At 38.0% G+C, this 17,547-nt stretch overlaps 1 protein-coding gene across 1 annotated transcript in view; it reads left to right on the top strand.

Moving 5' to 3' along the window:
• Nucleotides 1-17,547, top strand: part of LOC121324170 (phospholipid-transporting ATPase IA) — a 105,486-nt gene that overhangs the window by 43,818 nt on the left and 44,121 nt on the right. Inside the window, exons 15-22 of the mRNA XM_041265718.1 lie at nt 645-717; nt 3,588-3,693; nt 7,476-7,558; nt 9,353-9,402; nt 10,946-11,015; nt 11,736-11,820; nt 12,009-12,148; nt 16,429-16,567. Coding sequence (XP_041121652.1) covers nt 645-717; nt 3,588-3,693; nt 7,476-7,558; nt 9,353-9,402; nt 10,946-11,015; nt 11,736-11,820; nt 12,009-12,148; nt 16,429-16,567 — 746 coding nt within the window. The remainder of the gene's footprint in view (nt 1-644; nt 718-3,587; nt 3,694-7,475; nt 7,559-9,352; nt 9,403-10,945; nt 11,016-11,735; nt 11,821-12,008; nt 12,149-16,428; nt 16,568-17,547) is intronic.

Genomic DNA, 17,547 nt, shown 5'->3' with positions numbered 1-17,547 from the left:
CAGAGAGAGCCCGGTTAAAGGGACGAGCTGATGCATAACAAAACAGGATAGGTAGATAGGAGATGGGAAAGGAAAGGACATACAAGACAAATGGGGGAGGGTTAGGATAGAGTTAGTGTGGGATGGTAATGTGATTATCTGCTGCTCAGTGGAGAGGAAGAAAAATCTTTTTCTAGTAGGGGAAAACCTCTGGTGGCCCCGGCGGTAGCCCCCACTCCAGGCATGCATTATAATGGCACAGCACTTTGAATGGCGCGGCTGGAGATTAGATGTCCACGTATAAAGTGCGACCTGGATTTGAATAAAAACTGATAATTTGTTTTAACAAAATAAAAAATGTATCCCATCATACAAATGATACCTGCCTACCTGTAGATTCTGACAACTTGAAGGACCAATGTGACCGAATAAGTTTCAAGCAGCAGAGAATCTCAGAGTCCAGTGTCTGAATTGTTTACACCCCGAGGCCTCGCAATCTGTCATTTCTTTTTCTCCCAGTTACAGCACCAGTGTAATGTTAGAAAGTGGTACATCGTCACATCGTCTCCCCTTTTAAGGGCCCTGCAAAAAATAGCTAGAAAATCAATTTATACAATGGTTTTTACAGTAATTAACTGCATTTGTGTCTCTTTTACCTCCTTTAGGCATGGCGCAAATTCATCTAATGAAAAAGGATTTATTGATCCAAGTTTGCTGGAAAATCTCCAAAACAACCACGTAAGCAGCATTAGATTGCCTCTTATGTATTGCTAATGAGATCTTTGGAGAACATCTTTGAAAATTATATTTTTCATTTCTGCATTGGTACCCTAAGTAACTGAGCCACTTTTAATGTTTGCTTTTAGATTGATGGGTAAGAAAGCCTGTATTTTTGTGATGTAAGTGTTGTACTAAGAAATCACAATAAGTAAATAAATAAATAAATACATAAATATGGCTTTTCACCTTTTAGAATTCAAATGCATGTGATGCAAATTAATGTATTCAGGATTAACTGCCCCTTTTGTCTCTGCTGGAAATGCATAAGAAAGTAGGTTAAATGTAATAAGATTCTATTTCTGAGGATGTCACAGTCAATAACCCTCCATCTGGGAGCTCCCAAGTGGCGCATCCAGTAAAAGACACTCCGTGTGGAGTGCAGGATGCGCCCTATAGACTTGAGGTTGCAGGTTTGAATCCAGGCTCTGTCATTGCTGACCATGACCGCACAATTGGCAGAGAGCCGCCCAGGTAGGGAGGGCTTAGGTCAGCAGGACAGTCCACAGCGAACCCTGTGACTGACAGGGCACCTACGGGTCTGCAGTGGAGCCGTTCAGATCTGTGTTGTCCACTACAGGTCTGATGGCTTCGCTGTGGATCCGCAGTGCAAAAAAATAAACAGTTTCGGAAGAGGCGTGGGCTGCCGGGGGGTTGCAGCGGTGAACCGGGATTAATAATAACACGATTGACAATTCTAAATTGGGGAGAAAAATGGGGTAAATATATATAAATTTTATAAATAAATAACCCTCCATCTGCTGTAGTGACACAGAATGCAAAATGACTGCGTGGGCTGTGGTTTCCTATTGCCTGCCAGATCCAATTAGGAAATGTTGTAAGAAAACACTTCCTGCAGTGTCACTTTTTTTTTTTTTTTCTGTGACGCTACCATTATACTGTCTGATCTGTCTTGGAGTTTTCCTTCTTCATAATTTCTATTTTCTTCCTTTTTGTTCTGATATATTTTAACATGAATGAATACCCAGATAGATTAATCTTGGCAATAAAACATGTTGCCTCAAGATACAGTTATGTACAGTACAATATTTAGGATGTCTCTTTTTAAAATCTTTGCCGCTTTGAATCTTAATATTAAGTAAGTAGATTATAACAATATTTTCTTAATAGTCTTTTCACTGCCTCTCTTAGGTGTTTGCTGATTACCTTAAGTCAATTTTGTCGGTGTTAAGGTGCTTTGGTTCTGAATACAGGAGTGGCTCGACAGTTCTAGTTGTAGGCTAAATCAATGTCTTTATTTTTTTAAGCACCAGCAATCTCTAAGGCAACAGCAGTCTATGCCAGCAAAAGGAAACTTGATCTGAAGTTTCAGATCACTAGATGGCGCTTGTTTATTACTTCTATAGAGACGCATTGGCTGATCTAGCCTACAGTACATATATCGGTGACAGGAAGAGCATCTCCTAAACCTGAATGAATAGCACCTTAATTAAAAAAAAAGCACAGTTTGTGTGAATTTGCAATAGGAATAATTCCATCATAAAAAGGTAAGGGGGCATTAAAAAAACAAAAACAAAAGAAAATTCAATTTGAAGCTATGTTCTTCCAATCCAGCATCAGTACCGTGACCCAAACTGATTATTAACAATGAGAATAAATCAGTGTGCTTCTACTTTCACAGTGTCTGGCTCTGGGACGGTAAAGCATTCCATACCCTGCAGTTCATGGGCTCACGAGTAATAGGCACACTCAATTTCGATGGAAATACTGATTTTGTTGGCCGTCATATATTCATCAGGACATGCTAGCAGCTGCCAAATCTTGTCTCTGTGCAGTTATTTTAAAAACCTGAAATGGGAAGAAAAAATAGGCAGTCATTTAATAAGATCATTAAAATCTTTTAAGGGTTGTGCAGTTGTTCACCTAAAGCTTTTAAAAACAATTTTAGAGTATCTTCTGTTTAACAGCATTATTTTTAGTTTATTACAGATTTAATATTGTCTAATAATTCTTTCCATTGTATTGGTTATGTTATTTCTTGTGTTAATATTTCATGATTTGTTATGTCTATAAGTACCAGTATACTTAAAATGTTTTAGTTTATTATGCAACCTTTTAAATGTACTCCCTGGGATCTGTACTTTGACTAAAAAAATATATGTAGCTACCAAGTTAACAGAGATTGACAGGAAAAACAAATAACTTGGGAAGAATAAGTTGGGAAGTCCTCATTGTGTTTTGCCTCATCTGCACTTTGTTGTAAACCACAGAATATAATGTTATTGACCTGGAAGCATAGAAAAACACAATATTATAGAATCAAAAAACATATACTTCCTCACTGTCTTACCATAGCATCTGACACAATGGCTCATACAACCTGTGAAAGAACTGTGCAGAAGTCACTTTCCCCCGATTGTCTTTGCATTGTTTTCCAGTGCTTTTGTGGTAACACCTGTCTCCAATCTGCAAAGAGAATATGAAGAGACAGGTGCCACCACAAAACCGTAGGCACATTCGTCTCGTGATCCTGTGGCAGTGCAATTAAACCAAAACATGGCTCTGTGTTACTGTTTTAATACCTTTTATTCTTAGCTGTGTATAAGATCTTTTAAAATGGACGAAGCTCAACAAATTAATCCTGCATTATTTCAGATTTTAACTAAAGCAGAGCAATGCTAATGTAACCTGGTTATCATACCGTGGGGAGAAATGGATATCATTGCTTTCTTACTGAGGAAGCATTAGTTAGAATGAAGTGTTTTTATGAGCTGAACCTTTTAAGATGCATGTTTCTTGATCTAATAGACTGGAGAAGACTTGTTTCTGTTTTAAACCTGCCCTTTACTTAACATTACATATAAATATAGCCTACAGCATCAATAATCTTGGAGTTCATGACAATGATGGCAGTCTGTCATACAGCAGTCCCGGAGAGAACAGATGACAAGACTGTTTACCAGGCTGCATCTCCAGGTATGTTATCTCTACGTAGTGCCAGCATTGTCCCTGACCTGCAGGAGCGTGTTTGATTCATGGCACACATTCTGTTGTGTGGGAATGAATGAGGCTGTTATAAAACAGCATGAGTCGTGATAATCATCTGCCAAAAAAATACAGTAGAGCTGTGTATCTGTCTGATGCTGATTCTCCACACTTCTGTATGGTACTGCCTTTATACCTTTATATAAGGACAGCAATATAGCAGCAGTGTATGCTCAAACAGGATGTAGTTTTCCAGTTTTTAAGCAGTTCATATAATAAACCTCTGGTAACCTTTATCAAATACAGATATCACCTTTGCATTATTATTTGTGCAGTGTGTCTTGCACTAGTAAACTAAGATTCATGTTTCAGGCAGCAATGGGTTATTCTAAGTTCAACAGGTTTCTGTTTAACAAACCCGTGGCAAGATAAATTATATTTGACATAGAGTGAATCTGTGTGCTCATTGTTTATTCCAATTAGATTGAGTGCTGGCTACATTATATAACACAGGAAAACAAACAGTACAAACAAGAAAGCAATACACAGTTCTCTTTCACTCTGGCTTGTCTACTTCAAGTCAATATTTCCAATGCAGCATTCTGCTTCTGGCACTTGTTCCCAGAGATTTATTTATTGATTTGTGCCATTTGCTAGTCATAATACTAAAAACTAGTGAGCAGTCTGCTATAGGCTCTTAGATTAATTTGACAAAGCAAGTTATTTCAGAACTGCTTGTCACTTCTTTCTTTCAATTTTTATTATTATTATTATTATTATTATTATTATTATTATTATTATTGACAGTTTAGGTTATATTGACATTTATAGTGCATAAACATACTGTGAGTTCCACCCTTGTTAGGATCAGTTGTCTTTTACTTCTGCCAATAGTTCCCTTAAACATAGACAATAACAGTAGTGTGACCCATATAATCAAGTCTATGTGTTCAATAAATAAGGACCAGTCTGTCCTTAGATAAGTGAGCCTGGTGCAATATATTAAACTGTATTAGACCAGCCAGGCACAGGAAGTGGAGTGTACACGAGACTGGGCTCTCTCCCACCAATCGTCTGCCTAGACTTTATCTGTGACAGGGTATGGCAATTCAGAGATAAAAAGTGGCTACACATTTGTGAAGTAAGTCCTCTTTTCTTAGGGAGGAGTTCTAGTATGGTGTCCAATGCAGGGTTGAGTGGAATGGTTGGGAATGAGGGGAACTGGGAATACATGTAATTGCAAATTTGTCGGTATTGAAAGAAATGGGAATGTGACAAGATGAATTTAGCAGACAGACAGTCATAACTAGCATAAGTGTAATTGTCATATAAACATTTTAACCTCTTCTGCCAAAATAAAAAGGCTTAATGAAGCACAGATGGACGAAATAAATGGGTAACAGAAGTGGGTCCTAATATAAGGGGCTTTGAGTTTAAAGTGAGTACAGAACTGAGACCAATTTTTGAGTTTAGTGGGATATGGTTAATGGGAGAGAGGAGCAAACCAAGGCAAGGAGAGAATATGCATGGCACAAGTGTGCCTCCAACTGACACCAGACTGCATTGGGTATGTAGCGCCAATAAGAGATTTTATGAATATTCGCAGCCCAATAGTAAAACATAAAATTAGGGAGGGCCAATCCACCGCCTGCCTGCCCCGCTGGAGAAGTAGCCTAAAGACCTGAGGAGGCCTGCCCCTCCAGATCAAGGATGCGATTAGCTGCTCAAGAGAATGAAAAAATGTTTTACTGACTGCACTCTGCCAGCCAACAAGAAGGGTAAACCAGTTCATCTTTGAAAATCAAGTTTGGTTTGGGAATTCAAAGGTGTTATGTTTAAAGAAACGAGGGAGGAAAGAGACCAAGTGATCTTGACTCCTAAAATTGTGAAGCCTGACTGAGCCAAACGGAAAGGAAGTGCAGCCTGGGAAATTTGCATTGCAGCATCATTAATTGTGAAGCATTCCCTTTTGTTAATTTCATTTATAACCAAAGAACAAACCAAATTTTTCAAGTGTAGCTACTGCATTGAGGATACAGATCACTGGGTCAGACATATATAATAAAAGATCGTCTGCATATAAAGAAACCTGGTGCTCCGATCCCCCACGACGCACACCCCCCAGTTCTGGTGAGATCTTCAGGGCAGTAGGGAGAGGTTCAATTACTAATGCAAAAAGAAGGAGTGATAAGGGGCAGCCCTGGTAAGTTCCATGGGATAGTGGAAAATACTCAAATACTTGCTTTAGGAGATGTATACAGGAGGCAAACCCAAGATGTAAATTTAGCATCAAATCCAAATTTGTTTAAGGGAGCAAATAAATAACCCCATTCCTCTCTACTGAATGCTTTCTCAGCATCAAGGGAAGCTATCACTTCTGGAACATTTAAGGCTGACGGAGAGTGTATTATATTAAGGAGTCTGCGGATATTGGAAAAAAAATGACAACCCTGGATAATCCCTATTTGGTCTTGGGAAATGATGGTAGGGCAGTTTCTAAACGGCATGGTAATACCTTTGCCCACACCGTTACATCTGTATTAAGAAGAGAGATGGGACAGTACAAGCCACAGTCTGTAGAGTATTCTTTTTAAGCAGCAGAAAATAGATGCCTACTGTAGGGTGGGAGGTAGGGAACCAAGTTATATTGATTCCTCGAACATAGACAGAAGGGGGCAAGTTGGGCAGAAAAAAAAAAAACTCCACTAAGCTTGAGTTGTCAGCTGGGGATTCAGAAGTGTGTAGTTCAGAATAAAAAGAAGCAAGTATTGTTTATTTTAGATGGGTTTACAGTTAGATTTCCAGAGGAATCCCAGATCTGCATTATTAGGCACAAAGCTGTTCTGTGTCTGAGTTGATGTGCACGAAGCCTACTTGCTTTATCCCCATATTCATAAAGGACACCATGGGATCGGAGGAGAAGATGCTCAGCCCTGCCTGTGGACCTGGTGCTGCCCAGCACCTCCATAAAGAAATCATAAATTTAACTGGGTGTTGGCTCTCCATGCAATGTGGTAGCCCGATAATATGCAAATTCGGGAGCGGTTTTCAAAGTTGTCCAGCTTGGCCTCGAATGATTCATTGTTCGCCGCCAATTTCACCCAAGTTGCTTCTAGTGTTGAGATTCTGTCGCCATTGCCTGATAGAGAGTGCTCCATGCTGTTAAGGCGCTGACCGTAAGAATCAATTATAAGGTGAATGGCATCCAGAGACGAACGTATTATAGTCAGCAAATTTTTACAGTTTGCAGTTAGCTCTGCTGCAAGGCTGCGATGATGTTTTTCCAGTTTTGAAACTAGTATAGAGATCGAGAGAGCTTCAGGTTGTGTGGCCGTCATTATTGTTGATATTTCAGGAAGATCCACGCTGGTGGGATCTGTAATTTGTCCACGTTTTGGTTTTGGTTTGGACATATTAAACAATGACTTAGATATTTAATAAGTGTGTGAAAAGTCTAAGAAAATAATCTGGAAGAATATGGGAATGTTCAAGAGCTGTTTTTACCCACTTCTGACCAATTATATCGCCCAACCGGAAGTCATGTCATCAACTTTTAATAGTAAAAGTAATGGAACCATCTAATGTCAATAGCATGTAATCCCTATAACGTTAACCACAATATTGTGGTTGGGAGCCATTGCCTGAGTACAGTAATGTCCTTATAATAATATCTGTGTATGTTCCTTTTTTTTAAATAAACAAATGCATCATTTTGCATCCTGTGGCTTATTATTTTATTTTGTTATCACATAATTAATTAATTACTTTTACAGATGAAGGTGCTTTAGTAAGAGCAGCTAAGAACCTGGGCTTTGTGTTCTCTGGTCGGACACCTGACGCTGTGATAATAGAAGCTGTAAGTACATTTAAGAGGAGAGACCGCACAATCATAAGCACTGGTGAACAAACAATACAATTACTTGTGCCCATTTACAAAAACTTAACATCACCCCTGAATTTGAAATTTTGACATGACCTGAAAAAATTTATGTTTCTTTCACTTACTGATAAACATTATACACTGTGAGTTAATGTATGTACTGCTATGCCAAAACTGCCTGTTTTGTACTGACAAGGTCCACAGTATTCTAAGACTCCAGAACTCCTCTACTCCTCTACATACATTGACACAAAGCATAACATTAGAGCCAAGAGTGCCTCATTTATGAAAGGGCACCACATATAGCTGCAACGTGCACATTAAGTAGTGAGCCTAAAATGCACCTTAATTTACTGTCACATTTACTAACAGAACGCATACATTCATGTGCACACTATTTGGCTAATTTACATACCACACCGTGTACACTACATGTATTGTAAGTGGTAATTTAATGTGCATGATAATGTCCAAGACTTACCAGTGACCACTGTGATATAAAAAGCCTGAGTAGTCCGGGTGTATCTTTTGGTCAGTTGCATATTGTGAACGGTGGAGGTGGCTTACAGTGCCGAGGAAAACTTTGTGAACCCCTTAGGATTTTCACATATTTCAAACCTAAAATGTTATTAGATTTTAATCTAAATCCTAATAATAAATAAAGATAACCTGATTAAACAAAGGACACAGAAACATGATACTTTTTCAACATTTATTTATCCACAAATGATTCAGCACCCCCTGGCACCCCCTTGAGCAGCAATGACTTCAACTAAGCGTTTCCTGTAACTGTTGGTCAGTCTCTCACATTGGTTTTGAAGAATTTTCACTGCACTATATGAAAACTTTAATGCAAGTAATGCCTCCATGATACCAGATAGATTTCAGCCCAGAAAAATAAGTTTAAATAGTACACCTGTCAGTGGTTAAAGTCTGGTTTCCAAACAAACTAATTATCGATCATTTTAAGGTGCACACTACGATTATCAGCCTTTAGTAAACAAGGTGTGACTAAAGCTCATCTCATTATTCAGAGTGGCCGGGTGCCTCATTTAAAAAACATTATCATGCATTACCATGCAAATCACATATTCATTCTGATTACTATAGTGTGGCACAATAAAATCAATATGCGCCATAACATGCCCGCTATTTCACGCACTAATGAATAAAATAGTAAAAGTAAATACAGAAATCATTAATGTGCACACTAATTGCAATTATGGAGCACCATAATGTTTAGTGCCCTTTCGTAATTGAGACCCAGAGGATATCAAATAACATACACCATGTGAAGAAGGGTTTTTAAATGCCAATATCTTTGTCTTGAAGCTAAAGCTGTATGTACTGTATCTTTCTTTTAAGTACAGGTTACTTTATTAAAACCTGGATGAAAGTAAGGAACACTGTTTTAGGAATCTGAGTTCGCAATTCATTTTTGAAAAGGCACAGACAGAATAAAAACTGTACTTTAGAGAGCTGAAGCTTTTCTGAAGATACGATTGGCTACTACAGTATAAGATTAAAACAACTGCCTTCTCGGGTGCTGTGTATCTGTTGAATCCTTCTTCAATTACTGTCTAAATATATATGTTGGTTTAATATCATATCCATATATAAGCTGTGTTATTCCAGGACATCTGATGTATTGCATTGAAATAGTTGGCCACTATACATTATATGAAGAATATCGGCGAGGGTGCTAAATAATACAAACTGGTTCTGTGCTGTGTTTCTGCTGTTTTTAAGAGGTTGTGTTTTATTGTACAGCTTGGACAAGAAGAGAGATATGAACTGTTGAATGTTTTGGAATTCACAAGGTAACGTAGCACATTATCGAACATTTGATATGATTAAATACATATGTTTATACAGTGCATATTTGTTTATAGCTATACAAAATTAAATACAGTAGAATCAGATACTAAGTGCGTTTACATAAGCATAAAAATTCTGATATTTTTTGGAAAACTAATTCCGATATCAAATGTCATGTAAAGTTTTCGGAAAATGTATCGGAATATTCTAAAAGTCCGTTTTCGGAAAACAGCACCTAGAAGTTTCCGAATAAATTCAGAAAACTAACAAAATGTATATCATGTAAACATGTTTCGGAAAACTTATTGAAATAGCATACTGCGCGTGTGCACACTTAGACCCTTTTCTGCTGCACGTGGTTTTAGAAAACAGAGAAAATAATAATAATCTGCAGTCAGTCTGCATGCATCCATTTGGCTAGTTAGGGATAAAGTAATACATTTGTTAAAGTCCGTATGTATTTGTTAATAGCCCATAGTGAAGCAGCAAATGTTTTCCATCTTCAAAATGACGTGAGAATTTAAAATAATGTCTGCAAAAGGAACTGGTAATATAGAACAGTATGTGCACATTTTGGGGAATCTCAAAAGAGATATAGGATAGTAATCTTTGAATTTAAGAATTGGCACTTTATACAGTTGAATTCTAATAAAAATTTCTATCGTTAATCATGTAAACACAGAAAAGTGACGTTTTAAGAAAATCAGTTTTCTGATTCAGTTTTCCGAAAACATTAAAACACTTTCTCATGTAAATGTACTGATTCATATTGTAAACATGGTCTATAATATCTACAAAATTGAGAAATTAATTGCTGTATTTTCTTACTAATATTTAACTTTTTTGGAAAGCGTTGCAGTTTTTCTGTGATATTGATTTTCATGAAAAATTGAGACAGATGTGCAGCCTCAGGAGTTTTAAGTGATTTTGACAAAGATTAACTGCAGGTTTAAAAACTCTTTAAGGTGACTTTGTCAGTATAATTATAGAAGCTGCCCTCTGTCTGAAACAGTTGTTCACTGAACAGGAACACATTGCAGTGAAAACTAATAAAACGGAGCTAAGCTTAAAATCAACACAGCAATCCATCAGAATAATTTATTTGCATTTTCTTGTTGACGTTAATGTATCTGCTGGTGGTTCTGCAGGATTTTGAAAGGTTTGACAGCCATCAGTATTGTGCAGAGCAGAGAGTGGTTCCTAATGCCATTTAGGGTACATTAGGTTGTGCCAGTTCTGTGTGTGGGCGGCAGCCCCCGCATTGCTTTTTTTTAAAGCCCAGAAACACAATGTTTGTTTCTAGCATCACATCAAGAAAACTATTTAGACATCCATGAGTCAACAGCCAGTTGAAAATCCATTTTGTTTCCTTTGATTGAGAGTTCAGTGAATGGTATCAGCTCGATAGGTCTGCAGATTTTAATTTCGCTATTAGAATAACACACAGCTGCCATGTTTGACAAACTTTTATTTCAGGTAGTTGTATATTTTTTTATATTCCTCCTGTGGTTTATTTAGTATTTATATTTTTTTCTTTATTTACAGCACTAGAAAAAGGATGTCTGTAATCATCCGTACACCAGCAGGGAGAATACGATTGTACTGCAAAGGAGCTGTAAGTTCATTGCATTAAGTGTCATTTAGGAATATTATATGTATCCACTAGATAGCACTGTTGTCATTGTCTTTCCTAGCCTGCTGAAGAGCCACGAGGTTCGATGCTTAAAAAACCTGGCTTTCATACAGCAACTGAACATCTATCTCAAAGAACGTCTTGAATTGTTTTATGTATACAGAAAGAACTAAACATTGGCATAATTTACATATACTCTACTATAGTATTTTTGAATGTTGAAAATAAACACATTGCCACCATCAATAATCACTGCTGTAGTCTATTAATTTATCAGAGGAAAGACACCACAGTTGTGCTGACAAAGCTTATATAATACTGTATATCCTATTATTTTTGTAGAGGCTCCCTCTTGATCAGTGCAATGGTTTACTACATCACTCTTTCCATTGACGCACTTGAAACAAATTTGTCCCTCCAGACAGCAAAACACACTGATGGCAAACAAAATGTATTTATCTTGGTTCTAAAAAATACCTTGTTTAGCAGATTAGTTTAAACAAAACGTAAGTTAGAGCTTATCAAATTTCTAAATATGGCGGGGTACCTTTCACATAATTAAGTAAACTGTGGTAAATTTAAATGAAATTGTAGTAAATTGAGTATTGTCTCCTGTGTGTGTACATCCATCTGTCTGTATGCCAGTCTTGATTTTTGTATCTAAAGTGAGCCTTTCCTCTGCTTGTATTCTTTCTTTTACAGGATACAGTGATTTACGATCGTCTTGCAGACGGGTCCAGATATAAGGAAATTACTTTAAAGCATTTGGAACAGTTTGCTACAGAAGGTAGGTAAAGTCATACTCAGGTAGTTAGAGTGAATTTAACAGTGTAACATGTCTGTCCTGGCATTATGTTCAATCTTACGTGTTTTTGTATTCAAATGAGAATTGCTTAATGACTTCAGAATCATCATAGCTCTAAACGAAAATAAAAATAAAACATATAAATCAGTTTATCTGGTTGTCTTCCGTAGGATTAAGAACCTTGTGCTATGCTGTTTGTGACATATCTGAAGCTGCTTACCAGGAATGGTTACAACTGTATCACCGAGCATCTACTGCTCTGCAGAACAGGGTGCTGAAACTAGAAGAGAGCTACGAGCTGATCGAGAAGGCGAGTTCTGATGTTTTTTTTTTTTTAATTGAGCACTAAAATAACAACCAATACAACAGTCCCAATAACACTGATAGATATATGTATATCCCATCCTTATATATATCACATCCCTATAAAACCAATGCACTGGCTCTTCTGCGCAGGGTCTCCAGCACAAGCACACAAGCACACAGAACTTGTCACTAACTACCTACAACTAACTACTTGAAAGTGAACAATGCAAACAGTCTGCTAGCGCCTACCCGGATAGTCGCCTGTCTGGGGGTGCGCTTAGACTCGGAGCTCATGTTGGCCACCCTGTCAGAAGACACAGTGGGGAGAGTAATCGTCTGCCTAGAGTTGTTTTAACTCGGCAGGGTACTGGGCTGCGGATCTCCTTTCGAGATGGGTCCCCAGCGGTGCAGAGTGGAGACTCCATCCCAAAGTAGTCAGCCCTCCATTGGAGAGATTCGAGAGGGCCGAGATGAACCTCTTTGCCTCTTGGGAGTAGACACATTGTCCTCTATGGTTTGCCATAACCAGAGAAGGGGGACCTCTGGGGATAGACTCATTTGCACACACGCATGTCTGCTGTATGCGTTTCCACTGCTTGCGCTGCTCCCACTGTGCATGGAGAAGGTCAGACAATAGCCCTGTTATGGCCCTGGAGAGTGGTTCTCCTCTCTGATGCAGCTCCTGAGTGTCCAGCCGTGGGAACTGCCGATGCATCACGACCTGCTCAGCCAGGCGTGGGGCACTCTGTGGCACCCTAAGCCATCAAGCCTCCAGCTCTGGGTTTGGCCCTTGAACGGCTGCATTTGACCCATCTCCCAAGGAGCTCACTTCCTCACGGGACAATTTTTGAAAGGCACCTGGTGTTGAAGGATTTAGTTCCTTGCTGGAGGTTAAATGTGGTGCTTATGCTTTCAGCTGAGCTCAAATTTTTGTCTTTCAAGACCGCTTTATTACATCATCACGCTGAGTGTCCTCCTCTCCCCACACAACAAAGCAAAATGCCAGACAAACCCGCATCTGGGCATTGATTTTGTGACTTAACAGAAAATTAATTACAAAATATACTGCAAAACAAAGTTGCTGCAAACACTAAAATCATCATATAAAGTTCACTTTCAATGTTTTCTGACTTCCTAAAATCCAGATAAATCCATCTCGACGATGTAAATAAATACGATGCAATGAGAAATTCAGACATTCAATTCTATGCCAAAAAAAGGTACTATTTACAAGTAAAGCTTTATTAGTGATTATAATTTACTTGACTGAAACAAATATGGACTACAGACCTCGGCTCATAGTGGAAAACTAAAGGCCGCTCGAGAAGAACTATAGTTACCAGTGATGGCTGGTGGCCAAAAAAATGGGGAGGCAGAAAAAAGGCAGCGGGCTCGTGTTAGGGTTAGGGTTAGCAGCAGTAGAATCTTATTATTGTATTCTGACTGACACTTGTCATATTATTATTATTATTTATTATTATTATTATTATTATTATTATTATTAATGTATTTATTTGGCAGATGCCTTTATCCAAGGCGACTTGCAGCTGTTACAGGGAAGAACTGTACATGGTTACAATGCAAGATTAATATTTAAGTGCAGTATAGTTTACAGTAAGTGCAAGTAATACTACTAAAATACAATATGAGCTAGGATGCAAAAGTTTAGGATTACAACAAGTTATATTTACAATGATATATTAATAGTGCAATAGTGCAAGGATAGTGCATCAGCTGAGGATCCAGCAACATGATGCTTAGGTCAGGTAAGTATAGTGCATCGGGGTAGATTTATTATTATTATTGTTGTTATTATTATTATTATTATTATTAATTATTATTATTATTATTATTATTATTATTATTTATTTATGTATTTATTTTTTATTATTTCTTAGTAGATTCCCTTAGGCAACTTAACAAAATATCACAGTACAAAGTATCACATTATAAAATACCTCGTGTGTGAACTCTAAACCAAATAATATTTGTACTGTAAAGTGTTTTTCAAAATGGTGATCACAGTGACAAAGTGATATGCAAAATAAACATATTGTTGTATTGATAAAACAGTGTTCTTTTTTGTCAGGTTTATATAAAAACAGTTTATTTTTTAATATTTCTCTCATTCTGTCCACTGACCGTGTGCCTAAACCAGGGGTTATTAACTCTGATCCTCAGGGATCTCCAATCATCCAGGTTTTTGTTCCAACCAACAAGTAATTGTTTGTATTAAAATCCAGTGGTTTGTATTGCATAGAGAATACTCACATGCCCTAGACTTTAGTATGAATTAGTTTGTTTCATATGCAATATTAAACAGTGTACATTTTAAAACAAAATATTAAGTACTAGTTGGATTAAAAACCTCGCCAAAGACCAAAGATGAGAGTCTCTGCCTTAAGCAATGACCGAACACCACGCCTGGAAAGTCTCTCTCTTTGAGTTGGAGTCTCACTTTTTGACCTGAAAACGTACTCTTTGACCTGGAATCTCACTCTTTGGGGCTGTAAAACTCACTCTTAAGGATAGCCAGCCCTTTGCATCTCTGGATATGTCCTGAGATTCTACAGTTCAGTAAAACACAACAACTGGGTATAATCAAATTGGGGATGAACGAAAATACTAAACATAATTGGCGAAACATGGTTCTTAATAGGGCGATTACGAGTTCATTGCAAGTTTGGAGTGTAGTTAATTTTTACCTGCAGAAAAATTTAAAAAAATTATTACCAATCTGCATTGCACCCCCACCCCCCACCCCCCCCCCCCCCCCCCCCCCCCCCCCCCCCCCCCCCCCCCCCCCCCCCCCCCACCCCCCCCCCCCCCCCCCCCCCCCCCCCCCCCCCCCCCCCCCCCCCCCCACCCCCCCCCCCCCCCCCCCCCTCCCCCCCCCCCCCCCCCCCCCCCCCCCCCCCCCCCCCCCACCCCCCCCCCCCCCCCCCCCCCCCCCCCCCCCCCCCCCCCCCCCCCCACCCCCCACACACCCACACAAACCACTTTTTTAAAAAAAAATTTATGGACCTTCAATTTTTTCATTTAGCTACAGTGTATGTAAATTCTGTAACTTTTCATTGGTTGCTTATTTTACATTCAATGTAACCCAGTTAATTAAGAAGATGATAAATGTACTGAAATACCACAATTCATCATGTATTTTTGGAGTTACCTAGCTGACTGACTCATTGAAATGACACTCAACTGAAACAACCAACAGATCAATTGTATATCACCCTGCTTCTCTATGTTAAGTCAGTATTACTGGCAACATCAGTACTGTATGAAACAAAAAGGTCACAGCAACCATTACCATGGCAAGCAAATTGGCAAGTATAAAACAGACTATGTAACATCCCATACAGTACATATATGTGTGTGTGTATATACTAATTACATTACATTAGTTATTTATTTAAAAAGCAATTAAAATCATAAATGATCAATTTTACTCCCCCTGTGGTAGTGCCCCTGCTGAATCACCAGGGACCCCATGTCAATTATGTTTGCAGCCATCGGAATGGAGTTCGCCGTTCTGTTGCTGTAATAGTGAGATTTACTTGCTGCTTCAGTATTTTATCATTAAGCAGACTGTTTATTTAAATAGTTTTTAAAAGCTATATATACTTTTAATGTGCACACTTGTATAACCCTCCATGGAGACTTATCTTTTTATTTTAGTGGTTCAGCAGCCTCTAATGAATTTGAATTACTTGCTGACTGAAAGCCAGTAGTTATTGCTCCTCTGCGTTATGTAGCTGTAGCTAGCTTCCATATTCCAGGCAGTTAATTGATCACACTAGGAACACATTCATGTCCGCTTTGATATGTTTTTCTTCTGTCCTGCAGGTGGCAGTAATGATCTGCATTTAGTTTCTATTTTTCCTTCGGTCTGCCATTTTTACCTTCTTTAATTAAAAACACTGCTGAGCTATTGAAAATAGGAAAATTTCTGCTTAAATATGGAAATAATAAACCACAGTAATACAAGTATGTTTGGAGTTTTGTACTTCCAACAAGTTAAAACAGCAGATACTAGTTTTGGCTTCTTCATAACATACAGCAAGAACTGTGGCATTTTACCATTGTGCACATTTTTTGGAAAGTTTTCCTTTTCAGACTGTGGTGAATAGGACTTCACATTTCAGGTGCATTTGTTTTATTATTTGTAAAGACTTTCTAATCAGTTGAAGTTTCTCATTCTGATCACTTTGCCACATATTTTTGAGAACCGTACTCAATGATTACATGGGCCTGTTAATACACTATTTATTTATTTATCCCCAGAATCTACAGTTGCTTGGAGCCACAGCCATTGAAGATAAGCTGCAGGACAAAGTGCCTGAAACCATAGAAACTCTGATGAAAGCAGACATTAAGATCTGGATTCTAACCGGGGACAAGCAGGAAACTGCAGTAAACATAGGTAGGGCTGTCTCTAAGATGTTGTTTTTTTTTGGTTTTCTTTTTCTTTTTTTCTTTTTTTTTGCATGCTAGCTGCTGCACAGTTGAGTTTTATCCACTAAAATACATGAGCAAAGTGTTTAGATTCATAAATGGAAACCAGGTCAGAACACACACTGAGGTTGTCTCTGGTCCCAGGTGTTGCTGGTATTCATTAAGCTGTCAGTTTCAGCAACATACTCTTAACTCCTTTCTTCTGTGTTTGTGTGGTTTCTTTATATATAAAAATGGGTTATAAACAGATTATTGTTTAAACAAAGGAGAAAAAGTAAGAATTTATTAGTACATCCCCATTTGCTGCATATTCTGTATCCCCTATAGTCACTGTGTGCACAATTGTACCACGCTAAGTTTCCTATCTATGAATCTATTTTATAATACAGATTTTTCTTTTTCCAAAGTTTTGGCAGGGCAACATCTGTAATTCCATAGAGTTCACACAAACTGTTCTAAATTGTCTAAAAAACTAAAATAGTAAATCAAGATCGAAGGAGATATAATCAGACTTTTCTGTATGAAAACAAAACTATAAAAATGCTAAATACTAGTTCCAAAGAATGTGTTAAATTAAATGAATAAATGTGTTTGAGTCTTGTGATACGTTTTTTGTAGTCCACAATGCTGGTTTGGCTGGTGTAAAATGTCTTTATGCTATGGGAAGAGATTGTATTCCCTTGAACATTGGGCCTTTTATTTTATGCCGATTTCTTTCTTCCTAACACTGATACCATCTTTGCTGTACAAAACATACAAAACAAAATTATCCTACTGCAAGTTCTTATTAGAGAGAATTTTGATTTAAAAAACGGCATGTTTCTAATGAAAGCACGCTGTTAGCAGTTGATATTTTCACATACGTAAATTAAGTAAATCATGAAGCCAGCTTTGGTTGTTGGTTTTGGCTGTAAGTAGTAAATACTAATACCTGTCAGATATAATGGT

This window comes from Polyodon spathula, chromosome 1 (genome assembly GCF_017654505.1).
Source record: "Polyodon spathula isolate WHYD16114869_AA chromosome 1, ASM1765450v1, whole genome shotgun sequence".
Classification (NCBI taxonomy): Eukaryota; Metazoa; Chordata; class Actinopteri; order Acipenseriformes; family Polyodontidae; genus Polyodon; species Polyodon spathula.
This window is presented reverse-complemented; position numbering and strand designations above follow the sequence as displayed.